Here is an 11865-nt window from a genome sequence, read left to right on the forward strand (position 1 = left end):
AACAAAAAAAACAAAACAAAACAAAAAAACTGTATACAAAGAAGTAAGAAAAGAAGCAGCTTAAAACTCTAAATGCAAAGATATATTACCACTCAAGATCCCTACATGTAAAATTACTCTACCCAGGAAAACATTGTACATACATTGGTAATTTGTCTCCAATCACAAAACAGCTTTTTGAGGGCTGGAAAGAGAGCATAACTGTTAAAACTCTGAGCTGCTCTTACAGAAGACCTAAGGTCAGTGACCAGCAGCTCACAACCACCACTCCATCTCTGGCCTCCATCGGTGCCTGGACTCACAGGAACATATCCACATATCTGCATATGTATGCACATTCATGCACAATAACAGAGACACACGTAATTAAAAATAATCTTGAAAAATAAATTTCAGAAGGCAGTTTTTCAATGGCCTCTGACAGCGGTAAATATTTGGCCTGGGATCTTTGTAACACTGCAGCATACTGAGTGGAGGCAGGATGACTCCAAGATGAAGTGGAACACTTGAAGGACTCTGTGATCCCTGAACCACCCAACTTTCCTCCTGGGCGCTGGGGCTGGCCATTCGTCTTTGCAGCCTTGCTCTGGGAATGAGGTATGGCTTCCCTCCACCATATCCCATGTTCCATTTATAAGTCCTTTATTTCAGCTGTTAAAGAGTCTCACATCTCCTCAGGTTTACAACACCTTTATTTGGTTTAACCTTGGCCACATCTTTCTCTTAATTCTTAGCCACATATTTTTTTTTAAAAAGAAAGTGTGTACGTCCAGTCTTTTCACATATTCTCTAACCCACTACAGTGACGTTCAGTTAAGTGTGAGTAGCTCTTGAATTTCATTGGGTCATTGATTTGCTCATAATAACAAATGAAATTATGTCCTAGGAACTGAAAACAAAAGTTTTAACAAAACAGTATAGTATAGTGAACCTATCTGATACTCTTATATGAATAAAAGGAGACTGTAGCTTATTCAAAAAACCAGTAGAGTGGTAATGAATTTAATTCCAGTGGCAGGAAGCTTACATTGTCACACCCTTGTCTACCACACATACTACCTTCTCTGATCTATTTTTCCATGCCTCTTACTACTTTTGTCAAAAAAGATCATAAATTATAATGTACTGGTCCATTTTCCAATGCTGCCCTTCCTAAAACAGCTAAGTATAACTGAGAAGGCACACGTAAAGCGTGGTGGTGAGGGCAAGCAGGTCTTTAAAACCTCACTCCTCAATATTAGCAAATGCCTCAGCATCTTTGTGCTCAGCTCTGCCACCCTGAGAACAGAATGATGTGCCTTGTCAAACTCGATGACTGAGGCTAAATGACTTTAGTACTTACCTGCAATTCTCTAGGAAGGCGAGTATACATAGAATTCTAGCAAATACTTCTATTTTTCTGTTCATCTTAGCACTGCCTAAACATGTCTTTTCTAACATGTAGGGAGGAACTGAGATTTCAAAATCTGAACTATAAGCAAAACAGGAACATCTTAAAGGGAATAGGTGAATAGTGACAGAAGTCATGAAGAACTGTAAGTCTGTGATGTAAGTGAGCCGCCGAGCTTACGTGATCTTATATGAAGTCCCCAGTCCTTAGTGAACTTCCTGGCTCAAAACCAAACATTTGAGGAGAAACACTTCCTCCCACAAGTCACTAAGAAAGGATGAGATGACTGCTTCGCAGCCTTTCAGCTAAGATCAAGTGTAGAAAGGATGAGATGTCTGTTTGTCAAAGTTAGTAAGTGAAGCGATAGCATGTCTGTCTGTCTGTCTGTTACTTTGACATAGTTTGCATTGGTTTTCAGAAATGTTTCACTTGATGTTGTGAAAAAGAGTTCTTGCAGCTGTATTAGGTAGAGGAAGTGAAGTTTTCAAATGGGAGCTACTGTGAGGCCAAGAGGCAGAGCTGCTCCATCTCTAGTTCCCAGAGACCTGAGTCCTGCTTCACAGTCTACCCACCAGCAGGCTCTATTTTCTTACCTGCAAACACACACATACACACACACACACACACACACACACACACACACACACACACTCCCTCTCTCTGTTCTTACTAGGCTGGCATTGAACACACAATCATCCTGGCTCAGTATCCCAAGCATTGGGATTAAAAGTATAGGCTACCATATCTGGCTGATCAATAGCGTTCTAGCCCTGAGAGTCCAAGGTTATGAGATTGCCTTTGCTTAGAGCCAACTTCAATTAGCTGCACAGATTATTTTAGTCTCTACAGAATTTGTGATTTGTGCCATTGTAGCAAAATTAATATTGGTGGCAATTAATTTTTATTGCACAAATATTCATAAACTCATTCCCTCTGCTGTAGTAAGCCAGAGAGAGAGAAAAAAAAAAGTCTGGTGAAAAATGAATTTTTCTTTTTACTTCTTTGATTTTCAACTGACCCTTAACAATATGAAATGGCATACTGTTCTAGAAAGAATTAGACGGGCTTCTTTCCCTTCACTGTGTTTCACAGTTGATCCAGATAAAAAGCATAGAAGGGGAACACAAAATCTCCTAACCTAACTTTTAAGTTATGGAGGTCTTGCCAAGAAAATGTGCCTCTTGGGTTTAGAGGAAATCCATCCAGCTCTACCCCGCCATGCAGAGGCATCTCCTGAAGAGAAAGGCAGATGCTGTCCAGTGGGGTGTCCGAATCAGAAACTAAGATGTGCTCCGTGCTGATGGTGCATTGACCGCCCTCAGCCACTCTCAGGGTGTTGGTGAATACCTAGAAAGAAGGAAAGAGACACTCAAGACCTTGTTCCATGAGGTGTCCCTGAACACAGAGTTCATCAGATCCCTAGAAAGCACCAGTAGCATCTTCAAGGGTCAATTAACTTAAGAATGTTTCTAGGGAGATTCGTTTATACCTGAATAATTTACCTAAAGTCATTTTAACTGAACATTTCCAACTCCAAGTGTTGATGCATACAGACACCAAGACAGATCCCTAACTTGGAAGTGCATACGCTTCAAGTGTCCCAGAGCCTCTATAGCAGAATCAGCAATGGGTGCAGGGCCTTGATGAGCTGAAGGGGGAACTCCCAGCTTCCTTCACTCAACCTTTGCCAAGTGCCCATGAAGGAAAGGGTCCAACTCTCTTTTTATAACCCTAAAAATTCTTTAGAACTTGGGAAATTGATGAACACTCCACTCTATGTTTTGCAGTGAGAACTGGGAAACTGAAGGCAAGAGAGTTACATCCGTGGGAAATAGATTTACTCAAACACTAGACTTAAATAATAAAAGTTCCGAGGGCTTTCAACGAAAAATAAAAAACAAACAAACAAACAAACAAAACCACCCTAGTCTTCAGCTGACTAACAATTCAGTCCTAAGCACAAAGGAAGTTAGATAAAGCAGCTTGGTGTATTTTATTAGCAGGCTAAGAGTGGGCAAGACCTGTTCTATGATTAAACAAGTCTAGAAAACTATAATCTACAATGTACTGACTACATTTATAAGGCATACGTATGTGCTCCAGGCTGAGAGTATAGTAGACAAACCATGTGGAGCTTATTTAGCAGATCAGCTTCCAAAATCAATATTGCTACACAGAAGAAAGGGGTTCAGACAGTTAGGATTTCAAATCGTGGTCTCTGTGGGTGCCCCCCCCCCGAAGACTTGCAGTGAGCACACCACCATCGCCAGGGCACTGTGCTTTCACAGAAAGAATCTTCTTTCTCAGCAAGATGAAGCCACAGCCTCCACCCCAGTGTGTACCCTCCCCTGATGATGAATGGAGCACAGCGCAAGAGAATGTCCACCAGACATGTGCCCCATATGCATATGTCCAGGGAAGAATGCTGGGTCACACGAATGTGACTGAGTAGGCTGTGGTCACCTTACATCCATTCCTTAGTAAACTACCAGCAGCAAAGCAAAGCAAAAGAACAATTGACTTCTCTCCCCATCCCTAGCATAACAGTCCTCCTTAAGTTGTGCCCTCTGACTTCACCATGCCTACATCTTCACTCTAACTAGAAGAAAGAAGCAGAACCCTTCTCCAGAAGAGATATGCACCAAGGGCCATGCACATCAGCCCCGGCATCAATTTAGCATACAAAATAGAGACTATTGCACTAAAATATACTTTACTACATACAATAATTTCAAAAGGTTTCTTTTAGAGTAAGTTCAAACATTAAAAGCCTGAGGCTTCATAAGGAGCACGTAGGAGTCTCCAGGTTTGCATGGTATCAACATGCCCTAATGATCGCCTCGATTTCATATTGTATTAATTCAATTCCTAATATCCTCAGCTCTTTGAAAAACTATTTCATTCGTCCCTCACCGGCAAACAAAAGAGAGAAGTCAATCTCCACCAGAGCCCTAAGACCTCCATCTTTTTTCAAATGAAGGCAACTCTTCAATCCGCCCCATCATTTCCTCATACAGAGCATATTTCTTCAAGGTTGGGCTGTTTTGCATAAAAGATTTCTCAGAAAGTGTTATAGGGAAAGCTTTGGTTTGGTTCAGGATCTAAAATGTATCTATGGAAAAAGGGGGTCTAACTGAAATCTAACCAAGTTCATTCCATAGCTGCCCTAACTTATTTTCACAAGGATTAGGCCAGGTCCCCAGCAGGGGAGGAGTCCCAGAGAGAGTCAGTGTAGATGTCTTAGCTGCCCCTCCTCAACACTTCTTCAACCACAGATTGCAAGCTGGCCATCTTGTAAGACTGGGCTGCTGTCACAGTGAGTGTAGTGCCTTGGTGGGGACTCTGCAAATTAACAGTGCAACCTGCCTTGCATCCATGGTACCTGTGGGCTCAGGGCTGGTAGAGCTCTATGTTTTCCAGAAAAAGCCTAAGCCAGCCTTGTTAGGAAACCTCCTGACTCTTCAAGGTTCGAAACTTAACAACTTAAAATATTATTTAGACCCATCGAGCCATTTCTGCATGTTGACTAAGTAAGTACCTTCCCTTGGACCTTCCTAGAAGAAGTCTGCTGGCTGACCTGAGGCAGGTGCAGCGATGCTGGGGACCAGGAAAGAGAGTGCCAGGGATGACTATATTCTTATAGGTAGATACCAGGGAAATTCACCCTTTCCCTTGGGAATAAACTAGGAGGCCTAGAGTCCCCTGGTCTATAACAAATGGGAGATGATTTTCCTTTTTCTTTCCACTTTTAAGGGGGAAAATTCTAATAATAGTCACACTAATCAAGTATAGTACTCTGAAGTGTGTGTGTGTGTGTGTGTGTGTGTGTGTAGCATCCAGAAAAAAAACTCTCAAAGTGAAACAGCCTCAAAGAAGACATAGCAGGTAGCGATGCCTTTCTATTTTGGTTTTAAGAAAAACCGAGGCTCCTTAAGATTTCCATAAACACTGAGCGGTGGCACTGGATGAAGAAGAAAGGGTGCCCAACCTAATTCATTTTGGGGAAATTAAAAAGCTTCTTTGGAACACACAGCAGCATAGCTGGCCTGTGGTGAGAGCAAATAGGTCCCTCTGGTTGCTAAGAGACTCATCATTTAATCTCCTTCTCCTGATCAACAGCCGGGGGAATGAAAGGCTTTGAAAACAATGCCAAATTCAACACTGAAAAATTCTCACCTTTCAGATAGGAAGTGCCATGGGAAAAAGAGTTGCCCACCCACACCCCGCCCTTTTAGCTATACTGCAGCTAGAGTATGAAAACATTACCCTTTCTCTCTCGCTCCTTTTGGCCCACCACGTCAAACACTGCATACCTCGGGAACCTGATTGTCCACCGGGAGAATTGTGACATTGAAGCAGATTCCGTGCAAAGTACCTCCGTGCTGGTTGCTGACGGACACTGTGAACTGCACGTGTCGAGGTGTGGGACCTATATCTTGCATGGGTGGCATGTAGGCCACTTTCATATGGTTCACGGCATGCTGTGAAGCAAATTGAAATGGACATATGTGCTGATTTGCAGAGATCAGAATCAAGCCCTCCGACAATGTTAATTGATATGGAACATGCTAAGTATCACCATAGATGGAAAGATTCCCAAGACCCTACTTTGTAAGTCACATTATCTACACATAAGAGGAAATGAATGAAGTCAGGCAGTATATCAAATGATGGAGTCCAAGAACCTCTGCAAAAAGTAAGCTCAGATATACTAATACAAGCTGGATACGCCTGCAATGCCCCTGTTCCCGTATTAGTAGAGTTGGTGAAACAGTAGCACTTAGCACATTTACAACTTCTAATCATGAAGAAAGCAGACATAATTAGCCACAAACCACAGATGTCTGCTGCCTGAGCACTCATATACCAGACTCCTATGGGGTCTGCAGAGGAGAGTTCACAGGAGGAAGCAGAGAGGTACTGAAGGATTTGGGGGAGCGGTAACTACTATGGAATGAACTGCATCCCCAGAAAATGGCACACTAAACTTAGAATTCTTAGAACCATGGAGTCTCAATGTATTTAGAAATAGGGCCGTTACAGATGGATGTAGGGGAAATATTTGAGTAATGTGGGTCCTCAATCCAGTACAACTGGACTCCTTGTAACGGGAGGCACCGATGGGGGAGCCTCAATGGACAGAAGACAAAACTGAATGTGATGTATCTACAAGCCAGGGAATATCAAAAACCTGCTAACAAAGCACTAGATGCTAAAACACACGGAGGGAGAGATGTCTACAGGGTTCAGAAAAATACAACTTGCCAATGCCACAATTTCCACACCTTTAGCTTCTGGAGGTACAGGACAAACAGGGCCCCTGTTCTGAACTACAAAGTCTACCGTATTTTGTTACGGCAATTGTGGGAAACCAACACAGTAGATGAATGCATGACCTGCATTCAGTGTAATTAGGCGTGGGTCCTGAAATCAGTGTCCTGACATTGGCAAATGATGCAAAGGCTTGTGGATTTATAACAGAATTTGAGATTACATTCTACTTGATGAAGCCTTTCAAACAGATGTTCCATATTTACCAGATGTGTTCAAGCACAAGGATAGAGTCAGGAGAAACTGTGGCAGAAGTGGCTGGGTAGGGGCTGGCGAGATGGCTCAGCAGGTAAGAGCACTGACTGCTCTTCCAAAGGTCCTGAGTTCAAATCCCAGCAACGACATGGTGGCTCACAACCACCTGTAATGAGATCGGACGCCCTCTTCTGGTGTGTCTGAAGTCAGCTACAGTGAATTACGTCTGTGCGAGCAGGGCCGGAGAGCAGCCACACACAAGATGGCTCACGGCCATCTGTACAGCTACAGTGTACTCATACACATAAAATAAATAAAATAAATCTTTAAAAAAAAAAAAGTGGCTGGGTAGCACCTCAGACACAACACTGGGCACACCACACCTACTTAGAAGATAGATTACGGAGTGTGTTAGCCAGTATTTTTACAAATTTTCATACCTGAGTAAATGAGCTTAGCCCTGGGGCTGTAGGATTTTTGGTTAGCTTTGGTATGCTGTCCACCATGAATAGCTTCCCAGCATCCAAGTATCTAAGAGAAATACAGACCACATAAGCATTATTTTTTTCAGCTAAGAAAAATTAAATCAAATCAGCCACCATTGCTGGGAGCATGAAGATCCTTGTGCCCACAGATCACCAAGGAAACCAGAAATGTTACGCATATGAGCTTATCCTCTTAAAGGAAAGGATGTATAACCTGTCCTTCTATCCAGAAGGCTGGAAACTGGAGGTGATTAACAGCTTATTGATCTGTGTTATCTGTGTGGCCAGGCCATATGAAGCTCTCACAACCAGAACCACAGGTGGCTAATATCTCAAATAACCTCTATACTCTCCATATGACCAAGATCATGCCAGATCCTTTCCCAGGCCCTTCAGCTAATACAGGTAGCCTATCTCCAGAACCCATTGAGTTACGATCTAATTATGCCTCCTTGTGCTCCAGATATTATATTACACCAGGAAACTTTTTCCAAAATTGTACTACGTTATCAGAATCCATTTTTTAAAAAACACCTCATTGTGGGGAGAAAACAGAGACTTTCAGTCTTTTTATCTTGGGCGCTTGTAGCATGAAGTTCAGCATCATCTATGCCACCCTCACCAAGACAGAACAAAGTTTTTTGCTGTCTCATGGTTAAAAGGAATCCTTAGTCTCCTGCCAGGTGTTTCCTCACTGTTGTGTATATGACATGAGCCTATGGAATATTTATGCTACCGTTTTGAACTGAGATTATATAACACGAACACTGAATAGCCTGCCATATCTAAAACTATTACTTTGCAGACATAATAATACTTTTCTTTAAAAAGGAAAAATAAGGATTTACTTCAGAAAAATGGTATTTAGACTGCTTCACACTGTGCTGAAAACTGCAAACTGCATGGCAGTCACTAATTGTCACTCACTCAGCTATCGTAAAGATGAATTTATGATAAAAGTGAATGCTAAATTGGATGTTAAGTTCAAGTGTACCTAATGAAGCAACTGAATCACACTGCTACATACTGACTCTCTTAAACCAGTGGGTCATATAGTAGCTTTACAAGGACACCTGTGGCTGAAGGAGAAACATGGAGGACGTGTTACTGTATAGATGAGTTCTCCGTCTTGAGATTCCGTGTCTAGGAAATGTAGGTGTTTTTTAGTGATGTAGGCCACCTCCGTTTCCTTGACAACCAAATGACGGGAAATGCCAGGAGCTTCCTTGGGAAGCTGATCATCTACTGGAGTGATATGGATCGTCACCACCTGGAATGAAAACACACAGCTCTATTAAATTAAAATACAGGAAAACACCAAATAGAGTGCCCAGGATCACCTAGGAACAGTGAGGATGACTTCTCCAAACTGTCACTGATAAAATACTTCTGTTACGAGATTTAGAAATGACTAGGGCTTAACTCATCTGATTTTATGTTTTAAAAATAAAAGCATCATGCCAGACATGGTGACAGACAACTTTAATCTTGGCACTCAAGAGACAGAGGTAGAAGATTTCTGTAAATTCAAGGCTAGTACGGTCTCCATAGCAAGTTCTAGGATAGCCAGGAATACACAGAGGGAATATATATATGTGTAATATATATATATATATATGTACATATATATATATATATATAATCACAGTTCTAGCTTATCCGTTGGAAGTATGCCTAATTCCTAATCCATTAGGAAATAGACATGTAGAACACAAAGCACAATCCTATTTTATTTCTCCATCTCCTTTTTAGTAATAACCTATGCATCTCTGTTTCCTCCCTCTACTCCATCACTAATCCTGGACACCATGTTATCACTCTTGGTTTTCCTTCCCTACCCTCATCCAACCCATTGCCAAATTTCCTGTATGACTCTTGTAATTTCTTCCTCATGTGGTTGCAACAGCCCTAACTCCTTGTTCTTCTGTACTTGGTATTCTACACTTTTTACTAACTTGCAGTAACTTAAAAACACACAAGTCAAATGAGTTAATTCACTTCCTCCAAAACCTTAAAACAGCCATCCAGTGGTAACATTCCTCTAACTCTTTAGCATGATATCCAAGATCTTTCTTCAACTTCATTTTTTATTGCCTTTCAACATAAATTCAACACTCTGGTGGCACTTGGTGGATGGACCCCCTTCCCCTCCCTCAGATCATATTGTATTGTCTCTTCAATCTAATGCTCTCCTCTCACTGCCTCTAAGAAGCCGGTTCTATTTACTCTTACAGGATCTTCTAGATTCATCTTCCAGTTTCTCAGTTGGAACTGTTTCTGAACTTGGTTTATCCCTTGCAATGCCATTGAGGGTTTGTGTTTGCTTCCAAGATTCACCTTGGAACTTTGCCCACAATGCAACCATATTGAGATGATTAGGTCAGGGGGATCTGCACCCATGAACGGGTTGGATCCCTATAAAGGCATCTGAAGGGGAAAGCTTGTCCTTCCATCCTTTTATGCCTTGTGTGTCCTCTTAGGAGGACACAGCAGCAAGGTCCCACCTTGGAAACAAAGGGCTACCCTCACCAGACAGACAACGACCTGGAGGCTACCTTGACCCTGCACTTTCCAGTCTTCTGATGCTAAGAAATATTTCTGTTGTCTATAAGTTATCTGGTTATTTAACTAGAGTGATTAAAAACTAAGGCCAGTTATCAAAATAAAAGACTACAAAGACAATGATAATTCTAGTCTCCCAAATCTGTGTCATGATTTCCCCCACCTACAGTATTTTTCTAATCTACAAAGTTCAGAAATTCTCTATGGGCCCTCACAGCGATACTGTGGATCGGTGAGGCTCTCCTTAATTGAAAAACTGGATTTAATAAGGAAACAATAGTTATTGTGCCTTCAAAGAGACCATTTTCCATGCTAATTTATTCTCCAATGTGTTCTTTATGAAGGAAGAATGGAAAAGCATGCTTTTTATCCCCTGTAGTAATTCTTGGTGGGCGCATTTTTCAACATGCTTTATGATCGCCTAAGTTGATGTGTCTTTACATATTTATGCATGCTCAAACAATTAGTGTGTGTGTCTGTGGGCAAGAGAAATTCCATTTTAGCAAACTCCACAGAGAAATAAAAGCATTCTCATTGTGCTGAAAACTGTTCATAACAGAGATATTATTAACAACCCATTCCCAGGCAGAGTGGGAACCAGTTTTCAAAACAGTCACCAGCCACTGTATTCCAGTGTCCCTCAAGTCCTCCAATGTCCTTGTGGCTGCAGCACACAGACAGATGTACAAGGAATCAGAATAACAAGAAAAAGGTCTGCATGCCTAATGACTCAGTCAGAACCTGACCCCCCCCCCCCTTCAGGCTCTGTAATGACACTTCACCAGGTGACATCTGACTTCCTTGCAGCCTGAATTCTTGATTCTTCACGTGCCCTGAGCTCTGATTCTAGCTTGGTCTTTATTTTTCCTTGTTTAAGAATACCCAGTGTCACTTCTCAGTACCAAGAATTACTTGCACTGTTAGGGCTGGACACTATATGAACTACAATTGTTTTGTGCAAGCTCTTAGGAAAAGACACTAAATGTTTGTATAACAGGATGACTTTTAAAAGCTGATGTCAGAGAGAAGTGGAGATGCTGGGTAAAGAGGTGAGGCGAACATACAATCTGAACTAGAAAAACAGTCACCCCTTGGTGTCTGCAGGAAATGGGTTCCAGGAGTTCTACTGCCCCACTATGGACCTGGGACTCTGTGGATGTTCTAGTCCCTTATATAAAATCTGCTGTATCTGTATAGAGCCTACATGTTTCCCTCTGTACACTTCAAATTACCTCCACATTACTTGCAAAATCTAACATAATGCAACTGTGATGTAAATAGTAATGGTTCATATGGCTTGGGGACAGAACAGGTTCAATCAGCACCACCAGGCACACAGGAACTCCACCAGCAGAGTGGCTCGGCTTCCTTCCGGTCTCTCTGGGCTGGTGTCCTCAGCAGACCTTGGGTGCAAGCTCTGCAGCCAGTCCCACAACATCCAGAGGAAGCTCCACTCCCAGGTGCTCTGACACTCTCAGGATCAGAAGTGAGGAGGACACAACATCTGTCCCAACACCAGGAGTAACTGGGACCAGCGGGACCAGGTGCACAGGAACTCCACCAGCAGAGTGGATCAGGTTCCTTCCAGTCTCTCTGGGCTGATGTCCTGAGCATACCTTGGGCCCAGGCTCTGCAGCCAGTCCCACAACACCCAGAGGAAGCTGCTGCATTCCCAGGTGCTCTACCAAGCCCAGGGTCACAGGATCACAGAATCACAGGATCACAGAGACAGCTTGACTCTAGGAGTTCTGGCACAACCAGGATCACAGGAAGGACAGGCTCCAGGCAGATTTAGCAAGGGCAGGTAGCACTAGAGATAACCAGATGGAGTGGAGGCAGGGGGGCAAGCATAAGAAAATAAACAACACAAACCAAGGTTACTTGGCATCATCAGAACCCAAT

The 11865-nt window shown here is 42.5% G+C and overlaps 1 protein-coding gene across 6 annotated transcripts in view; it reads right to left on the bottom strand.

Moving 5' to 3' along the window:
- Positions 1-11865, bottom strand: part of Frem1 (FRAS1 related extracellular matrix 1) — a 160175-nt gene that overhangs the window by 86194 nt on the left and 62116 nt on the right. For all 6 annotated transcript variants that reach the window (XR_004120883.1, XM_031377755.1, XM_031377754.1 and 3 more), the window contains 4 exons: positions 8475-8671; positions 7357-7447; positions 5704-5871; positions 2529-2737 (listed from right to left, as the gene is read on the bottom strand). Coding sequence is in view for 5 of the 6 variants with exons in the window: in XM_031377755.1 (XP_031233615.1) it covers positions 2529-2737; positions 5704-5871; positions 7357-7447; positions 8475-8671 (665 nt within the window). In the remaining variant the exon portion in view is untranslated. The remainder of the gene's footprint in view (positions 1-2528; positions 2738-5703; positions 5872-7356; positions 7448-8474; positions 8672-11865) is intronic.

Source organism: Mastomys coucha, unplaced genomic scaffold (genome assembly GCF_008632895.1).
Source record: "Mastomys coucha isolate ucsf_1 unplaced genomic scaffold, UCSF_Mcou_1 pScaffold18, whole genome shotgun sequence".
Lineage (NCBI taxonomy): Eukaryota > Metazoa > Chordata > Mammalia > Rodentia > Muridae > Mastomys > Mastomys coucha.